At 39.9% G+C, this 21,714-nt stretch overlaps 1 protein-coding gene across 1 annotated transcript in view; it reads left to right on the plus strand.

Annotated features, from left to right (window-relative positions):
* Positions 1–21,714, plus strand: part of LOC134226492 (G protein-coupled receptor kinase 1) — a 543,976-nt gene that overhangs the window by 287,397 nt on the left and 234,865 nt on the right. Inside the window, exon 3 of the mRNA XM_062707302.1 lies at positions 4,367–4,443. Coding sequence (XP_062563286.1) covers positions 4,367–4,443 — 77 coding nt within the window. The remainder of the gene's footprint in view (positions 1–4,366; positions 4,444–21,714) is intronic.

Genomic DNA, 21,714 nt, shown 5'->3' on the forward strand with positions numbered 1-21,714 from the left:
AAATGGTATAATGTTCACCTGATTGAAAGTATATATGGTAATGAAATACTAGTTGCAGAAATCCAATTATTTATTAGCAAAATGACCAAAAAGTTATCTAGCTCCATATCTCCCTTGTTGCTTATTCAAATCGGTTACAATTACACATGATAATAGTTGGCCAGAATACCTGTCAAACTGATGCAGTGCTGCTAGTTTATCTTTTTTTATTACTTCAAAAAATCGAAAACATACTCTTACCCCACGCGCACTCTTGCCCCACTCTACTCTATCCAAGAATTTCTAAGCTAGAAGTTTAAATATTATCTAAGGAAGTTCAAGAAATAAATTTTATACATAATACCAACAGATTTCTAGTAAATAGAATGATTTCTAATGAAATTCTACAAGCAATTAGTTAAATACCTGAAGAACAGTTCACATTTTTTTTAAATATTAGATGCCACGTGGCTTTCTTACACAGATAGAAAAATCCACTGAAATTTACGCTGGAAATCATGCACATAAATGGAACGTCATTATTAGCGGACTTCCACAAGAGAAGTAGCCTAAATGTATACAATATTTGACGTGAATTGTCGATATTGCATACAAGTTGTAAGCAATATTGTTAGGAAGAGGGCCATTCCAGCGTAGAATAGCGTACATTTCGACATGTCATGTTTTACGCGCTGTTTATTTTTCATTATTTTTTTCTGTGTAGTGAAGCATAGTTTTATGCTTGGTTCATTACATACGTTGTATAGCAAGGGATGTAGTGACCAAATTGGGATTTCCTACGACATTAAAAAAAAAATTACTTTAAGACAGCTCCTTGCTAGTTGCAATTCTGGGTAGATCGCTATCAAATGTTTCCGATCAAAACATTTTATATACAACTAGCAGATCGGACCCTGCGTTGCTCGTGATCGACACTTTTGCTTTACATTAATGTCAACTCTAGACACTCTAGACCGATTTGTGCACAGTCTGTTGACATTCTTCCCTTTTCGTCAACTTTCTGCATTTTGGAGATTTTTAAATTATCTCCGAAAAAATCATAATTTTTTTCTATAATTAAACACAGCCCATTCTACAACGAATCGAACTGTGCATAAATAGTGCAAATCAATCAATCATAGTGCCTCAACAATAATGCAAAAATTTATATATAGGAAGAAAAAGAAGATGGGGCAGGCCCGAAAAAAAAATTATTTCGAATTCACAGAGAAATTCTTATGAATTTTAGGACCAAAATCTTTCGAACTAACAAAAATAAATGATTTTTGTTTAAGTAGAAAACGTTTTTTTTGCGGTTTCAAATTTACGACGGAAACTATTTTGAATTTCTGACGCAATTTTTGCGAAGCTCTCAGTTTAAATCACGTGCCTTGCATTTTTCCAGACTGATGCTTTTTTACAGAAAGAATCACATTCACCATCGCCACAAAGCAAACGCATTATTTCGTCTTATTCCAGACAAATGGAAGGACTCGCAATCCCCTTTGCTTTAAATCAGGAAAAAAAAACTATCTTCTTCCAACGAGAGGATTGGTGTTATTTTTATGATATGACATGATTCAAAGGAGTTGTTTCATTCGGGATATTGCCACATTTGAGGTCACAATTAATTGCATATTATTCGCCAACTCGGCCGTACGAAAACCATTTTTTTTGTTAAATATCTTGGCTGTGCATATGCACAGCACATGTTTCAAAATGGACAAATTGATATGAAATTTGCGAAAAAGAATCCACGTGTCTTGGACGGACTCGAACCCTCAACCTCCTACTCTCTAGATAGGCGTGATAACCCCTACACAACAAGACCACGTAAACGTCACGTTTGCGGAAAAGCCATCAGGGGAGGGGGGGGGGACATAGAGTTCGATCCTTTCGTTTAATAAACAATGTGCACTCGCTTGACTGTGGATAAAGCACATGTGCCTTATATAGCCTACCATTACGAAAAAAAAGGGGGTTTGCAATGAGGCGGTATCCGAAAGAAAATTATCGTTTAGAAAAATTAGCGTTATCTGTTAGTGTCAATGTTTTTGAAATTGTGTGTTCTCGAAGTTATGTACCAGAAAAATCCATACCAGACAGTTAATGTTAGACTAAACAATAGACTAGGAACAAATACCGTATTTTTCCCCTGATGAAGAAACCATCCCCGTGTCGAAACGTCGGATAAATATGCATCTTGTTTCAATAATTCAAGACTGCGTAGCCGTCCTTGAAATCGAAATAAAAATGTACAGCCGATTTCTCAATAGTTCAGAAGAAAGTACTTTTCTACCTTTTTCTCTTTCGACGTTCTATCTCTTTCGATCTTTTGTCTCTTTCGACATTCTGTCCTTTCAACCTTTTGTTCCTTTCTACCATTTGCCCCTTTCGACCATTTGTACCTTCGACCAACCTTTTGTCATTGACTAAAACTGCCAATAAAGAAATCAGGTTATATGTAATAAAGAAAAATAAAATTTCCCTAAATAATGTAAAATGTCCATAAACAATTAGGAATTTTCCACAGAACAAAAATAAATTAGCATTTTTAAAAGCTAAAATTGCAATTTTAAAAGAAGAATTTTCCATAAAGGAATCAATACGTTCCATTAAAATAATACAAAATTTCCACACAAAAAATTTTCCGCAAGAAAATTAAAATTTTCCAGAAAAAAAATCAATAGAGAGCAATAAAAAAATGAAAATTCCATGAGATGACATAACTAAATTAATTTAAGCTAATTTGAATATATTTTTTTCGAAACACAAACCTAGCAGCCAATATAAATCTGCACAATAAATTTTAAAGTTTGTGTCCTACTTATTTCAATTCCTTCGAGTCGTGTGTTTGTGTGTATGCAGATGTTGACAAACTTTGCCAAAACAATCTTCCTCCACAATTTCCCGTGGGTCCAGCCATGCCACCGCGTGACGGAGGTCGAAAGCCACTGGCTGAATGGAGAGTGGTCCCATGCTTTACCGTGACTCACTTAGCGGCACCCATCTTTCACTTTTCCAAAGTTAAAGCCCGAGTTGATCAATAATTTACCATTCTAAAGCAGCCGTTAAGATATTCCATGAATATCTAATGACAGGAGCGATTGCGATGAATGAATGACCGAGAGTAGGTGCGACTGAACTGGCAGCGGAGGTGGTTGCGTACGCTTTTCAAGTTAGCGGAAGAAGCCGTAGGCAAAACATCAGGATGCTGTAATGACAACTCACACTTTTACGGTAGGGCAGAGCATTTGATTTAAGGCGAATCGCGTTGGAATCCAATTTCAAAATTACATAGCGCTTTAAGGTGTACATAGCTCCAAAAGCAAATGACAGGCAAAAGCGAAAAGCAGTTTTATCCTTTGCTCACATGCAGCATACACGTAAAAATGATTTTCAGATGTGCTAATCGCCTATAAATTTACATTTGTGCAAGCAAAAACGCAATGTGATGGCTAGCACGGCCATTTCGGCAGCCATTTTCGGACTCTGTCGTAATTCACGTTAAAACGTCGAAGGATATTGGAGGACATAAACATTTTCATTAAATAACTACAGTGAATAAAATAATGTTAATAAAACGCATAGGTTATGAAAATTGAATTCCAATAAGTGAAACCATTCTCAAATCTTAATCATTGAGCTCTCATTTTTGAGAAAACTCACCTACCATTTTGCAGAAAAGTTTCGCGCTTTAGTTTTTTATACAAAATCGAATCATTTCCATCATTTGCGAACGTTTTGCTTCAAAAGCGGTAAAAATGGATTTGAGTACAATAATTGTTTACACATGAATGAACATCTTTTATTTTATACAAACAGGGTTGTTTACTGTTTTGATATTACATAAAAATGAAATTATGCAATGATTCAAACTTATGATTCTAATCGTGCACGAGTTTTCGATGATGAATGTTGTGCTTTTTCATCCTTGAGTTCGAGATTTAGAGTTCCTGAACAGTGTTCCAATACAATCTTTTATCGTCTCTTGTTTACAATAGTTTGTCGTTTAACCTTTCTACAGTTTATTTGAAACGCCACTAAAAAACCGCCACATGAATTGATTTGTGACGTGATGATGGAAGTGCTTCGATTGAGGGTCGTCTCACTGCCTTCCTCGCTCCTCGTTCCTGATACCTGCATAACGTTACACCATGGCTTGCTGGGATAAGCCCGTTAAGCTCTGGTTGATGAAGTATTTTGCAGATTGATGGTTATGGTGGTGAATAATGTTCTCCAGTAGCCAGTAGCGACGACCTGAGGGGACGACGAGTGATGTGAACGGAAAAGAGTTGAAACAAGTCTTCCACCATAAACAATTGCTTAAATGCACCAATGTGAAGTTTGCGGTTGAATAATTGATTTTTCTTTTGTTTCATTTCAGTGTTCGAAGCGTGATGCACAAATATCTGGAAAAGGAAAACGAAGTGAACTTCGATAAAATCTTCAATCAAGTGTTAGGTAAGTGGTGATTCACTATTTTGACAATAAAATTTGTATATAGTATTTAGTAAATATCTCGTTGTACTATGAGATGGGTCATGGTTGGATATGTTATCCCAGTTTTCCGTGGGCGGTAATGGTCGCCAGCTTGCCTGTGGGTTAGTCTCTGATTTGAGGATTTTGATCAATGTCGTATATAGGAAGGCTTGAATTCACTTCATCAGCACCTGTTTATATGGCACATTGGTTAGAATGCTCGGAACGGTGGGTGCTGTTGACCTCCACAAACGTCAAATCAGAGACTAACCCACAGGCAAACTTTTTTTACTTGATTTTTTTCACGCGGGTTTTGGAATATCCTATGAAAGCTGTTTGGAAATAAAAAAAGACAGGAACACCGTCTCCGCCCAAAGGTCACACCGACCAAACAGATTTTTTCAAAAGAACATTTCTCGCTTAACTTTTCAAAAGGACCTAAGTAACATTTTTTCATGAATTAATTTGAATAGCGCAATCAACAGAACAACATGAAAGCTATTGATTGCGCTATTCAAATTAATTCATGAAAAAAATGTTACTTAGGTCCTTTTGAAAAGTTAAGCGAGATTTTTCTCTTACGTTCAGTTTTTTTGGCTCCTGTCGGAAATACGTATTTTAAGCCAATTTCATATGACATTTATCCATTTTCAAAAATGCAGAATTTCTCCTCATTTTATATAAAATTGATTGATCAAATCATTTGATTGCGACCTACCCACAATTACAACTAGCAAGGATCTGTTTTACAGCAAAGAAATATTCGAAAGCTGTCGTGGAAAGATGTCTTTGTAATTGTAATATTTCGGCTGAAATTATTTCAAAACTTTATATTATTTTTTTTAAACTAAATTCCCCGTGAGCTCCTTTGGATAATATTTCAACTTCTAGCTCAGGAATCCTTTGGTTATTTCTTCTGGAAGTCCATCGTAAAATCCATTCGATTTTTTTTTTCCAAAATTTGTCAAATCAAAATTCGCGAATTTCTCCTGAAATTTTCTCAACAACTCATCTGGATTTTGTTGTTGACAGTTCCTCCTGGAAGTATTTTGAAAAGTTTACTCTAAATTACGTCGCAAATTACTTCAAGAAGTGATCCAAAATTTCATCGAGGATTCTCTTTCTGAAAGAGAAATTCCCTGAAACAGATCCTTGAGGAATATCTGGGGGAATTTCAAAACGAATTTCTGGAGGAAGTTTTGAGGAAATTACTTGGGGTGGGGATTACCACGAGAATTTTTGACGTAATGTTTATGGTCATTCCCGGATGAATTTCTGGGAGAATTCTTGGAGAAGCTCGTGAAAGCAAAAGCGGGAGAATTTCCGGAAGAATCACCAGAGCAATTTCTTAAAATATTTCGGAGGTTTTCTAGAAAGATTTTCCTTGAGAAAAATCTTGAAGTGTTTTCAGAGCAAGCACCAGTAGAAAATTTGGCGGGTGGAGGGGGTTGGGGGCGTGGCTTGTGGGGCTTTCCTGAATAACTTCCGGCAGATTTTTTGTAGAAGTTCTTGGAGAAATCGGATGAATTTACAAGAAAAATTTCTTTGGGAATGTTCATGGGAATTTCTGAAGGAACTTGAAAAAAAATTGTATACCGATTTTTTCGGGGGAATTTTTGGAGAAACTTTAGTTGAAATACCCAAAGAATTGTCGGCTAAATTCCGGGAGGAGTTTTTGGAAGAATTTCCAGTGGAATGAATGTGAAATTTTTCGTAGGTAATCGTAATTAAATTTCTATCAGATTTTCATGGGAAGTTCCTGAAGGATGGGGAGTAATTTTATGTAACTTTCGAAAGGAATTCAGAGGGAATTTCTGTACAGTTCTCAAACAAATTTGTTAAGAGTGCTTGGTGGAATTTGTGAAAGAATTATCGGAGAAATTTCTGGAGTAGCTCCGAAAACCTCCAGAGGAATTCCAGGAAGAGCCTTCGGAGGAACTCCTGGAGGAACCTTCGGGGGAATATCTGGAGAAAATTACGGAACAATTTTTGGAAGGAACTTCTGGAGGAACTCTTCAAGGAATTCCTGGAGGAAGTTTCAGATCAATTCTTGGAGGAACGTCCGAAAAAAGTCATGGAGATAATTCCTTAAGAATTCCTGGAAGAACTTCCGTGGGAACTGCAGGAGGAACTTCCGGTGTAATTCCAGGAGAAACTTCCGGAAGATTTCCAGGATGTACTTCAGGGAGAATTCCAGAAGGAACCGTCTGAGGAATTGCTGGAGGAGGCTCTAGAAGAATTTTTGGAAGAACTTGCGGAGAAATTTCTGGAGAAACTATTGGATGAATTCGTGGAGGAATTTTCAGATGAATTTCTGGAGAAACTTCCGGAGGAATTTTTGGCGGGACCTCCGGAGGAATTCCTGGAGCAGCTTCCGGAGGAACTTTTGGAATTGTTTCATGGAGGAACTCTTGGAAGATTTCTGGAGGAACTTCCGGGGGAAATCATAAAGGAACTTCCGGAGGATTTCATGGATTTTTTTTAAGAATTAGTGGAAAATTTTCTGGAGAAACTATTGAAGAAATTCCAGATTTTTTTTTTTTGCATCAGGTTAATTCACGGTGATTCACGTTGCTGCACAGCCGCCGCAGATCATCAACGGCGTGACGCCACCACGCCGCCGCTGCTGGCTGAAAATGATCTATCACGCCACCACCGATAAAATTTCAATCGGCACATAGGTCTACTTGGAATTCCGGGATAGTACGTATTCTTCGGCATTTCAAACGGATATTTTTCTGAATTCTTCCGGTGGAAATCTTTTGACTGGATGCCATTTAGCCAAATAACACGTTAAGCTTATAGTCATTTGATCGAATCAAAGGTTAGGACAATACGGTTTGGCCAAATATGGCTTTTGGACGACATACGGAAAAACTGGTAATTTATCTGAAAAGCCATTTGTCCTAACAGGCGAGCAAACAGTAATCATTCGACCGAATTAGACAAAAATATCGTTTGGTTAAGCTGACCTTTCGCCCGAAAAAATCTTTTAGAAGAAAATATCAATTGGTCCATGGCCGAAAATATTCATTTGCTGAAAATATATGGCCAACATATCGTCCCGTTTGTCCAAATGGCCCTTTCTGCCAAACGATCATTTCGGCCAAAGGATCAGTCCGACGGAATCACATTTTTGGCCGTATGTTCATTTCCGTTAAATTACATTCTCAGCCAAATAGCTTTTTCTTCCAAAACGACCAGTTCGATCAAACGACATTTTCGGCCAAATGACCAGTTCGACTAAAAGACATTTTCGGCTAGTGCAGAGGATTTTTGCGTCGATCCACTCATCCCGTCATCCGAACGCGTTTTATTGTGTTCGCTAATCATGATTGCATACCCATTATGGTGAGATATTTCCGCAAGTATTACCGCTTAACCATTTTTCGCCCATTTTCTTTGGTTTTCTCGACTCTATATCCGATATCGGATATTTTTCTGGATTTCATCGTTTATTTTGCGATGATTTTGCCGATGTCATTATGCATGTTTGTATTCGTATCAGATCGTCATATCGGACAGATTGCTTACACAATTTTTGGGTGCATGTCGATTTGAGAATGCTCAAAAAATATTTTTTTGTATGCTTATCATTTAAGAAAGATTTAATCGGATAATCTGATTTTGCTACTAAACCAATATAAGCTAAAAGTGTCATCCCCCTCGGCGGTTCCCGCATCTCCATTGCTGTTTTTCATTCTATTTGACAGCTTACCCACGTGGTTTTGCTTTCGACTCAGGTTTGGGATAGGTATCGCGACGTGTCGAAGGCTTTGGAAATGCAAATAATTGACAGTTAGTGAGAAAAATATAAATGCAATTTTCGATTTACGACAAAAGTTTTTCGAAAGGAAAATTATTTAGCTCTTTTTGCAAACGACCCTTTTTATTTTTGCCTTTCTCGTATACTAAGTATACGGTAAAGGCTATATGATCGCTCCAAAAACAAGCTTTTTATAGAAGGCCCGGAGACCCATAGTGTTATATACTAATCGACTCAGTTCGACGAATTGAGGTGATGTCTGTGTGTGTGTGTGTGTGTGTGTGTGTGTGTGTGTGTGTGTGTGTGTGTGTGTGTGTGTGTGTGTGTGTGTGTGTGTGTGTGTGTGTGTGTGTGTGTGTGTGTGTGTGTGTGTGTGTGTGCGCAAAACTACTCAAAAAATGTCACTCATTTTTCGGGCACTTATCCCCAACCGATTTGCTCGCAACAAGTTGCATTCGACGCAGAATCCTGTCCCATTGTTTCCTATTTGAAATTGGCCGGATCGGACTATGGGATCAAAAGTTATGGCCAAAATACAAATTCATGCAAAAAAATCGCGTAAAAAATGTCACTCATTTTTCGGGCACTTATCCTAAACCGATTTGCTCGCAACAAGTTGCATTCGACGCAAAATCCTGTCCTATTGTTTCCAATTTGAAATTGGTCAGATCGGACTATGGAATCAAAAGTTATGGCCAAAATACAAATTCATACAAAAAAATCGCGTAAAAAATGTCACTCATTTTTATGCACTTATCCTCAACCGATTTGCTCACAACAAGTTGCATTCGACGCAGAATCCTGTCCCATTGTTTCCTATTTGAAATTGGCCAGATCGGACTATGGAATCAAAAGTTATGGCCAAAATACAAATTCATACAAAAAAATCGCGTAAAAATTGTCACTCATTTTTCGGGCACTTAGCCTCAACCGATTTGCTCGCAACAAGTTGCATTCGACGCAGAATCCTATCCCATTGTTTCCTATTTGAAATTGGCCAGATCGGACTATGGGATCAAAAGTTATGGCCAAAATACAAAATCATACAAAAAAATCGCGTAAAAAATGTCACTCATTTTTCGGGCACTTATCCTCAACCGATTTGCTCGCAACAAGTTGCATTCAACGCAGAATCCTGTCCCATTGTTTCCTATTTGAAATTGGCAAGATCAAACTATGGGATCGAATGTTATGGCCAAAATACAAATTCATTCAAAAACATCGCGTAAAAAATGTCACTCATTTTTCGGGCACATATCCTTAACCGATTTGCTCACAACAAGTTGCATTTGACGTAGAATCCTGTCCCGTTGTTTTCAATTGAAAATTGGCCATATCGGACTATGGGATCGAAAATTATACCATTTTTTTATGGAAAAATCGCTAAACAAAACTCACTTATTTTTCAGGCACTTGTCCTCATCCGATTTGTCGCATTAAATTGCATTCGACGCAGAATGTCTCATATTTTCTTATTGAAAATTGGCCAGATCTGACTATGGGCTTAGAAGTATTGGTAAAATCACTATTTATTGTGAAAAAGAGTTCAAAAAAGTCTAGCTCACTTTTTTAGCACTTAGACTTCACCCAAGCAGCACAAATTGTTTCACTACTGAACATTTCACTGCGTTGCAACTATTCGGAAAGAAACTATCTTTGCGTATGTGCCATCAAATATAACTCTCTTGCAATCTAAAACGCGCAGGAGGTGGAGTCTACGGAAACATCCTTCGAATACAGTAAGATTGCAATAATGTTGCAAAATACTGCAGCGGAAAAAAGTAAAATAAAAATATAAAACTGGATTCGATTTATGGATCTTGTGATTGATAGTCCTCCACTCTACCACAGCACCATTCAACACTTCGAAGGGACTGCATGTTGACTCACAATAAAAACCATATGATTATGAAGTTTTGTACTCGGGTTTCCTGTTACTTGATTGCCCCATCACAGGAAAAATGTGAGTTGTCAAAACGTTGAACGATGCTAAATTAAACATGAAGATACATTAAACTTATCTGCAATTTAATTTAAACAAACAATTAAATTTTGAAAGACGCATTGAAGTTACATGGTAAAAAATATGCAACTTAATGATTTTGTTTCGTGTTTGCAACATGAAGTGCAGTATTTTTTGTTTGTTTGTTTCCACGTACACGTACTACATTGCAATTTTAATGAAACATTGATCACAATTCGAACGTTTTTGACATATTGATGCAACTTTTTCGTGCTTTGATGTTTTTCCAATGCCTATAATGAAACTGAATAGAAACAAGGTGCTTTTAGTAAGATGTTGCGTGTGCTACTTGGGCATCTACTCCCCAAGCAACACAAGTTAAACAAATCTGGTTGCAGTAACCATATTGTGACTGAATCCGGTCATATATAAGTTACTGTGATTGATGTGTAATATGTGTGCTTCTCAGGTCTCTCGCATCAGATTGCATTCGACGCAGAATCTTGTCCCATTGTTTCCTATAGAAACTTGGCCGGATCGTACAATTGGGTCAAAAGTTATGGCGAAAATACTAATTTTAAAACTAAAAAATAAAATGCCATTTTTTGCTCTTGTGCTCATCCGATTTGTTTGCAACAAATTGCGTTTGACAAGAATTTTTTTTATGCATATAAACAAATATAAAAAATAAGACCAATCCACATTTTTTTGTTATTTTAGATTTTCCCAAACCTTTTGAACGAACGAGAAAGGCACCATCACCGCTAGGTGGATTAATCTGGGTTTTTTATCTTTTTTTTATCTATAAGGTGTTTTTTAACCCTTAAGAGACTGGGACGACACTTTGACCATACTTTTGGTCATAGCTCATGACGCCGCGGGTCGATTTTCGGAATTTATATAGTTTTACAAAGGGGAATAGCAGCACTTTCAAATGCCGTTACGAAAAACCGGTTCATAGATTCCCGTCCGGAGGAATAACCGGAAATGTAGAGGACACCTCGCATATTTCCATGAATCGAAGGTCAAATTTTAATTGTAGTCAATAGTATTCTAATAAAAATAGCCCAAATCGGTAATTATATTAATATATGGTTGCCAGGAATCGATATCTGTGAATCAATAGACTTATATTGACAGCTACGTCCATTATTACGGGACCGGAATCACCGGTATGTGGTTCCGGAGGACCAAATCAAAATTTCAGAGAACCATACCATGCGACACATCAAATTACACTGCCGCGACGAGATACAGCCAACGAAAGTATAGTCGGACCGTTTTGGACACATGTGACCACTCTGGCACAGGTTCCGGTACCCCACTATCCAGTTCCGGAGGACCAAATCAAAATTTCAGAGAACCATACCATGCGACACACCAAATTACACTGCCGCGACGAGATATGGCCAACGAAAGTGTAATCGGACCGTTTTGGACAAATGTGACCACTCTGGCACAGGTTCCAGTAGGCCACTATCCGGTTCCGGAGGACCAAATCAAAATTTCTGAGAACCATACCATGCGACACATCAAATTACACTGCCGCGACGAGATATGGCCAACGAAAGTGCAATCGGACCGTTTTGGACATATGTGACCACTCTGGCACAGGTTCCGGTACCCAACTATCCGGTTCCGGAGGACCAAAGCAAAATTTCAGAGAACCATACCATGCGACACATCAAACTACACTGCCGCGACGAGATATGGCCAACGAAAGTGTAATCGGACAGTTTTGGACCCATATCACCACTCTGGCACAGGTTCCGGTACGCCACTATCCGGTTCCAGAGGACCAAATCAAAATTTCTGAGAACCATACCATGCGACACATCAAATTACACTGCCGCGACGAGATACGGCCAATGAAAGTGTAATCGAACCGTTTTGGACAAATGTGACCACTCTGGAACAGGTTCCGGTACGCCACTATCCGGTTCCGGAAAAACAAATCAAAATTTCAGAGAACCATACCATGCCACACATCAAATTACACTGCCGCGACAAGATATGGCCAATGAAATTGTAATCGGACAGTTTTGGACCCATATCACCACTCTGGCACAGGTTCCGGTACGCCACTATCTGGTTCCGGAGAACCAAATCAAAATTTTAGAGAACTATACCATGAGACACATCAAATTACATTGCCGCGACAAGATATTGCCAACGAAAGTGTAATCGACCTTTTTTTACACATGTGACCACTCCGGCACAAATTCCGGTACGCCACTATCCGTTTCCGGAGGACCAAATCAAAATTTAAGAGAACTATACCATGAGACACATCAAATTACATTGCCGCGACAAGATATTGCCAACGAAAGTGTAATCGACCTTTTTTTACACATGTGACCACTCCGGCACAGGTTCTGGTAAGCCACTATCCGGTTCCGGAGGACCAAATCAAAATTTCTGAGAACCATACCATGCGACACATCAAATTACACTGCCGCGACAATATATGGCCAACGAAATTGTAATCGGACCGTTTTGGACAAATGTGACCACTCTGGCACAGGTTCCAGTAGGCCACTATCCGGTTCCGGAGGACCAAAGCAAAATTTCTGAGAACCATACCATGCGACACATTAAATTACACTGCCGCGACGAGATATGGCCAACGAAAGTGTAATCTGACCGTTTTGGTCACATGTGACCACTCTGGCACAGGTTCCGGTAAGCAACTATCTGGTTCCAGAGGACCAAATCAAAATTTCAGAGAACCATACCATGCGACACATCAAATTACACTGCCGCGACGAGATACGGCCAATGAAAGTGTAATCGAACCGTTTTGGACAAATGTGACCACTCTGGAACAGGTTCCGGTACGCCACTATCCGGTTCCAGAGGACCAAATCAAAATTTTAGAGAACCATACCATGCCACACATCAAATTACACTGCCGCGACAAGATATGGCCAATGAAATTGTAATCGGACAGTTTTGGACCCATATCACCACTCTGGCACAGGTTCCGGTACGCCACTATCTGGTTCCGGAGAACCAAATCAAAATTTTAGAGAACTATACCATGAGACACATCAAATTACATTGCCGCGACAAGATATTGCCAACGAAAGTGTAATCGACCTTTTTTTACACATGTGACCACTCCGGCACAAATTCCGGTACGCCACTATCCGGTTCCGGAGGACCAAATCAAAATTTCTGAGAACCATACCATGCGACACATCAAATTACACTGCCGCGACAATATATGGCCAACGAAATTGTAATCGGACCGTTTTGGTCACATGTGACCACTCTGGCACAGGTTCTGGTAAGCCACTATCCGGTTCCAGAGGACCAAATCAAAATTTCTGAGAACCATACCATGCGACACATCAAATTACACTGCCGCGACAATATATGGCCAACGAAATTGTAATCGAACCGTTTTGGTCACATGTGACCAATCTGGCACAGGTTCCAGTACGCCACTATCCGGTTCCAGAGGACCAAATCAAAATTTCTGAGAACCATACCATGCGACACATCAAATTACACTGCCGCGACGAGATACGGCCAACGAAAGTGTAATCGGACCGTTTTGGACACATGTGACCAATCTGGCACAGGTTCCAGTACGCCACTATCCGGTTCCGGAGGACCAAAGCAAAATTTCTGAGAACCATACCATGCGACACATCAAATTACACTGCCGCGACCAGATATGGCCAATGAAAGTGCCATCGGACCGTTTTGGACACATGTGACCACTCTGGCACAGGTTCCGGTACGCCACTATCCGGTTCCAAAGGACCAAATCAAAATTTAAGAGAACCATACCATGCGACACATCAAATTACAATGCCGCGACGAGATATGGCCAACGAAAGTGTAATCGGACCGTTTTGGTCACATGTGACCACTCTGGCACAGGTTCCAGTACGCCACTATCCGGTTCCAGAGGACCAAATCAAAATTTCTGAGAACCATACCATGCGACACATCAAATTACACTGCCGCGACGAGATATGGCCAACGAAAGTGTAATCGGACCGTTTTGGTCACATGTGACCACTCTGGCACAGGTTCCAGTACGCCACTATCCGGTTCCGGAGGACCAAATCAAAATTTCAGAGAACCATACCATGCGACACATCAAATTACATTGCCGCGACGAGATCCGGCCAACGAAACTGTAATCGGAACGTTTTGGACACATGTGACCAATCTGGCACAGGTTCCAGTACGCCACTATCCGGTTTCGGAGGACCAAAGCAAAATTTCTGAGAACCATACCATGCGACACGTCAAATTACACTGCCGCGACGAGATACGGCCAACGAAAGTGTAATCGAACCATTTTGGACAAATGTGACCACTCTGGCACAGGTTCCAGTACGCCACTATCCGGTTCCAGAGGACCAAATCAAAATTTCTGAGAACCATACCATGCGACACATCAAATTACACTGCCGCGACGAGATATGGCCAACGAAAGTGTAATCGGACCGTTTTGGTCACATGTGACCACTCTGGCACAGGTTCCAGTACGCCACTATCCGGTTCCGGAGGACCAAATCAAAATTTCAGAGAACCATACCATGCGACACATCAAATTACATTGCCGCGACGAGATCCGGCCAACGAAACTGTAATCGGAACGTTTTGGACACATGTGACCAATCTGGCACAGGTTCCAGTACGCCACTATCCGGTTTCGGAGGACCAAAGCAAAATTTCTGAGAACCATACCATGCGACACGTCAAATTACACTGCCGCGACGAGATACGGCCAACGAAAGTGTAATCGAACCATTTTGGACAAATGTGACCACTCTGGCACAGGTTCCAGTACGCCACTATCCGGTTCCGGAGGACCAAATCAAAATTTCAGAGAACCACACCATGCACACATCACATCAAATTACACTGCCGCAACAATATATGGCCAACAAAAGTGTAATCGGACCGTTTTGGTCACATGTGACCACTCTGGAACAGGTTCGAAAGTGTAATCGGACTGTTTTGGACACATGTGACCACTCTGGCACAGGTTCCAGTACGCCACTATCCGGTTCCAGAGGACCAAATCAAAATTTCTGAGAACCATACCATGCGACACATCAAATTACACTGCCGCGACGAGATATGGCCAACGAAAGTGTAATCGGACCGTTTTGGTCACATGTGACCACTCTGGCACAGGTTCCAGTACGCCACTATCCGGTTCCGGAGGACCAAATCAAAATTTCAGAGAACCACACCATGCGACACATCAAATTACACTGCCGCAACGAGATATGACCAACAAAAGTGTAATCGGACCGTTTTGGTCACATGTGGAACACATTGGTCACATGTGGAACTCTGGAACAGGTTCCGGTACGCCACTATCCGGTTCCGGAGGACCAAATCAAAATTTCAGAGAACCATACCATGCGACACATCAAATTACATTGCCGCGACGAGATCCGGCCAACGAAACTGTAATCGGAACGTTTTGGACACATGTGACCAATCTGGCACAGGTTCCAGTACGCCACTATCCGGTTCCGGAGGACCAAAGCAAAATTTCTGAGAACCACACCATGCACACATCACATCAAATTACACTGCCGCAACAATATATGGCCAACAAAAGTGTAATCGAACCGTTTTGGTCACATGTGACCACTCTGGAACAGGTTCGAAAGTGTAATCGGACTGTTTTGGACACATGTGACCACTCTGGCACAGGTTCCGGTACGCCATTATCCGGTTCCGGAGGACCAAATCAAAATTTCAGAGAACCACACCATGCACACATCACATCAAATTACACTGCCGCAACAATATATGGCCAACAAAAGTGTAATCGGACCGTTTTGGTCACATGTGACCACTCTGGAACAGGTTCGAAAGTGTAATCGGACTGTTTTGGACACATGTGACCACTCTGGCACAGGTTCCGGTACGCCATTATCCGGTTCCGGAGGACCAAATCAAAATTTCAGAGAACCATACCATGCCACACATCAAATTACACTGCCGCAGCAAGATATGGCCAACGAAACAGATTCCGGTATGTCACTATCCGGAGGACCAAAAATGCTTAGAACCATCGAATCTAAATTTCAGGAATTGCAATTGAAGCGTTTTGGGCTCATTTGGCCTTTCAATTTATCCAAAATGCACATACTAGCTCGAGATCTGGAAGACAATATCAAAATATGCATGAGCTGTAGTATGGAACCCACCAGATGGTAGTGTATCAAAGATACAGGGACAATGAAACAACATATCATGAGCATGAGCAGGGTAACCGTATAACTAGAAACTGCTACTAAGTGAATGACTAGAACTTGAGAAATTGTATTGACCACCAAGTGAATAAAGCTTGAATTTTTAGCTATCCATGTACAAATTTTGGAATTTCAATGCATTGTGGCATTGACTTAGTAAGTCAGTGGCCGTTACAAATATTTAATAAACACTATATCTTACTGGTCTCCGAAAGGTAAAAGAGAACAGGTGTCCGTAAAAAAATAGAAAACTCCACAGATTTATAAAAGAATGTTTTGAAAATCCTCAAAATATTCCGAAAATTATACGGTTGCTCCCTCAAATTCTTATTCTTATTAGTCCGATTTCACTTTCGTTTGCCAAATCTTGTCGCGGCAGTATTTTTTTATGTGTCACATGGTATGGCTCTGAAATTTTGATTTGGTCCTCCGGAACCGGATAATGGCGTACCGGAACCTGTGCCAGAGTGGCCACATGTGCTCAAAACGGTCCGATTACACTTTTGTTGGCCATATCTCGTCGCGGCAGTATTTTTTGATGTGTCACATGATATGGTTCTCTGAAATTTTGATTTGGTCCTCCGGAACCGGATAGTGGCGTACCGGAACCTGTTCCAGAGTGGTCACATGTGTCCAAAACGGTCCGATTACACTTTTGTTGGCCATATCTCGTCGCGGCAGTGTAATTTGATGTGTCGCATGGTATGGTTCTCTGAAATTTTGATTTGGTCCTCCCGAACCGGATAGTGGCGTACCGGAACCTGTGCCAGAGTGGTCACATGTGTCCAAAACGGTTCAATTACACTTTCGTTGGCCGTATCTCGTCGCGGCAGTGTAATTTGATGTGTCGCATGGTATGATTCTCTGAAATTTTGATTTGGTTCTCCGGAACCGGATAGTGGCATACCGGAACCTGTGCCAGAGTGGTCACATGTGTCCAAAACGGTCCGATTATACTTTCGTTGGTCGTATCTCGTCACGGCAGTGTAATTTGATGTGTCGCATGGTATGGTTCTCTGAAATTTTGATTTGGTCCTCCGGAACCGGATAGTGGCGTACCGGAACCTGTGCCAGAGTGGTCACAACGGTCCGATTACACTTTCGTTGGTCATATCTCGTTGCGGCAGTGTAATTTGATGTGTCGCATGGTATGGTTCTCTGAAATTTTGATTTGGTCCTCCAGAACCACATACCGGTGATTCCGGTCCCGGAATAGTGGACGTAGTTGTCAATATAAGTCCATTGATTCACAGATATCGATTCCTGGCAATCATATATTAATATAATTGTCGATTTGAGCTATTTTTATTAGAATACTATTGACTACAATTAAAATATGACCTTCGATATATGGAAATATGCGAGGTGTCCCCTACATTTCCGGTTATTCCTCCGAACGGGAATCTACGAACCGGAATTTCATAACGGCATTTGAAAGTGCTGCTATTCCCCTTTGTAAAACTATATAAATTCCGAAAATCGGCCCACGGCATCATAAGTTATGACCAAAAGTATGGTCGAAGTGTCGTCCCAGTCTTTTAAGGGTTTTAATTAATTTCAAAAGCGTCGTTTGGCTTGACAATTCACTTTGATGAAAAGGTTAATTGATCGAATTAGGCATTAGGCCAAAATTGTCGTTTGTTCTGGCCAAAATGATCGTTTGTTTTGGTGTTGAACTCGGCGAACATATATTTTCGGCCAATGGCCCTTTCTGCCAAACGGCATTGATTTTTCTAACCAAATATCTTCTGGTCAAATGGGTTCTGGCTTAATAATATGCTCGGTCAAATGATATATTCGGCCAAACAGCTTTCTGTGCTGTAACCTTTGGTCAAAGGGCTTTCGGCCAAACGGACCTTAACCGTTTGAAAATTTGATTCAAACACAATTCGTATTCAAGTGATCAAACGGCCTAATTCTCCATACCAAATGAGTTGCATAATATTCATTATAACACTCATAATGGAATACTAATAATGGAACAACAGTTACATGACCGCATTTAATTGTGGGTGAGTGTTCAATTATAGAATGACTTCAAATGTCAAATCCATAGGCTGGTTCATCTATCGTTTCATGTTTTGTTGAGCTATGCAATGCGGCTCGATAACTTGGAATCTGTTAGTTTTCTGTACCAACTTCGTTTTTTTTTGGCAAGAATAATCATGTGAAGTAAGTCAGACTTGATCTTGTTTCAGATTTATTGGATTAAAGCATTTTATTCGATTCGTGGTTTGATTAGTTTATTGTGTTTTGTTCTTTGAAAATAACGCATCTAACGGGATGCGTTTTTCCGGGTTAAGGCAATGGTAAATGTGATCCCTTCTTTAGAAGTAGGTGCTTGCCCGGATAAATGCAATGGTGGATTTGATCCCTTCTTTAAAGGCGAGCGTTTACCCTGATTAAGGCAATGGTAAAAATGATCCCTTCTTTAAAAGAAGGCACTTGCTCGGATAAATGCAATAGTGGTTTTAATCTCTACTTTAAAGGCGAGCGTTTGCCCTGATTTAGGTTTGCCCCAAATAAGGCAATAGTGAATGTGATTCGTCCTCGTTTGCCTAGAATTAAGGCAGTGATGGATGGGATCCTTTCTTTAAAAGCAGGTGTTTGTCCAGAATAAGGTAATGTTGGATTTGATTCCTTCTTTCAAAGTAGGCGCATGCTCGGATAAGGCAATGGTAGATGTGATTCTTATCTTTTAACCCTTACGTTACCGACAGTATGCCTACGGACTTAAAATGAACATAACATTGTCAGTTTTTCACCGATTTAAACGATTTTGATTGCTACGGATTCATGAACTTACCCGCTATACGATACAAAACCGATTTGGATTGCATGGTTACCAGAATTCCGGATTTACTGGTCCAAGTTCCAAAGTTTGTATAAATTGAGGATATATAGTTAACCAAATAACGATTTCTTTGCATCTGCGGATTGATAATCCTACAAGAATAACTGGGGACTCTGGCATGGTAGGTATGAGTTGGAGAGAATGTAATTTGAAAAAAAGTACAAGATGTATTTGGGTTTTGTCAAAATGCGAGTTCCATTTGTTTTACGTGTAATTGAAAAGGTGGCACTATTCGCCCTCGGGCGAAAAGCTTCATAGATTGAACGAACGAGTTTTGTTCGATGGGATGCGGAAGTAAAAGAGCGATGATCTTTCTTCTTTGGACGAACTTCGACAGCGACGGACGCACCAACGTATGGTGGTTTTGAGCTGGCTTAAGATTCGGCCTGTATAAGTTTAAGTTACCACATCTGGCAACACAGTTAAAAAAAAAGAATCCAATCAATTAATTCAGAAACATGTTTTTTTCCACAAAAACGAAACAGATTTCCGTAGAACCTAAATTAAAAGATCAGAAACCACGAGTATTCTTTAGCTCAATGCGGGCTCGTTCTTATTCGATATTGAAGATATTGAGTAAGAGAGGTAAAATCTACCTGCCCGAATATTTTTAATCACTTTTCCTGGTCCACCGCTTTGATGGCAAACTATCTTGAAGACCCATCAGCTTATAAACGCATGATTCTGGAACAGTTTCAAAAATGTTGATACTTATCCAGTTTTCCGCGAGCGATAACGGCCACCAACTAGCCTCTGGATAGTTTCAAATTTGACGTTCCTGGAGGTCAACCGCCCCCACTGCTCTGAGCATTCTGAACAATGTGGCAAATAAGAAGCTGTGGATGCAATAGATCCACACTTTCCTATTTGCTATCGCTCAGACTGCTGCTTCTCACTTCTTCCTTCTTCTTTTTTCTTTTTTTTCTTTACCTTCCAACTTCTTCCTCCTTCTCCTTTTCACTACTCGCATCTCACTTCTCACTCTTCACTTCTCACTTCTTACTTCTCTCTTCTCACTCTCTTACTACAGTAATATCCCGATCTTATCATAGGTGAATTTTGGGGTGAAGAATTAGGGAATGTGACAAAATCGGATTTTTTTTTATTTTCATTTTTTCAATTTTCATTTCACAAATTTGAATCATTTTATACCTTGGAAAGGTAAAATACGTGAACGGTAACCGTTATTTCTTGTCAAAAAGACTTGAAAAATTCTTCACAGGTACTCATAAATGAATTATAATAAACCACAAGCGCTGTAAGTTGTTTCATGAAAATCTTTGTTGTTTGCGGAATAATTTACAAAAATAAAAATAATGACTAAAATTTTCAAAATTTGGTGGGGTGACAAAATGGGTCAAAATCGTGACAAATGCGGAACGTGATAAAATTGGGTCAAAAATGTGATAAAATCGGAGGTAGACAAAATCAAGGAGTGACAAAATCGGGTAAGCGCTGTCACTTTTCACTTCTCTCGTCTCATTTCTTTCATTTCATTTTTCTTTTTTCTCTTTCCACTTTTTACTTTACACTTCTCACTCTTACTATTCACTCTTCACTTGTCACTTGTCGGCCTTATGTCCGTTCGGCCTGATGGCCATTCGGCCTAATGACCCAGCATCGGTCCCACCTTCTTGAAAAAACCCAGATTAATCCACCTAGCGGTGATGGTGCCTTTCTCGTTTCTTTCGAGTGAGTAATTTCTACGCACTTTTGGTGAAAAAAAAGTATTTTGACCATAACTTCTGAGCCTATAGTCCGATCCGGCCAATTTTCAACAGGAAACAATGGGACCGGATTCTGCATCGAATGCAACTTCTTGCGAGCAAATCGGCTGAGGGTACATATGTGACTAAAATGAGTAAGATTTTGAAAAATGTATTTTGACCATAACTCCATAGTCCGATTCCGCCAATTTTCAATAAGAAACAATGGGACAAGATTCCGCGTCGAATGCAACTTGTTGCGAGAAAATCCGTTAAAGATAAGTGCCTGATAAATGAGTGAGAATTTTGTACGTGTGTCTTATGTCAAAAAAATAATTTTAGCCATAACTTCGAAACCCATAGTTCGATTAGGCCAATTATCGATACGAAACAATTGGACAATATTCTACGTCGAATGAAACTTGTTGCGAGTAAATCAGCTAAGAGTAAGTGCCTAAAAAGTGAGTGAGAATTTTTCTTATAAAAAATATATTTTGGCCATAACTCCGAATACCACAGTCCGATTCCGCCAATTTTCAATACGAAACAATAGGACAAGATTCCGCGTCGAATGCAACTTGTTGCGAGAAAATCTGTTAAAGATAAGTACCCGAAAAATGAGTGAGAATTTTGTACTTGTTCTTATGTAAAAAAATGAATTTTGGCCATAACTTCGAAACCCATAGTCCGATTGGGCCAATTTTCAATACGAAACAATTGGACAA

Source organism: Armigeres subalbatus, chromosome 3 (genome assembly GCF_024139115.2).
Source record: "Armigeres subalbatus isolate Guangzhou_Male chromosome 3, GZ_Asu_2, whole genome shotgun sequence".
NCBI lineage: Eukaryota > Metazoa > Arthropoda > Insecta > Diptera > Culicidae > Armigeres > Armigeres subalbatus.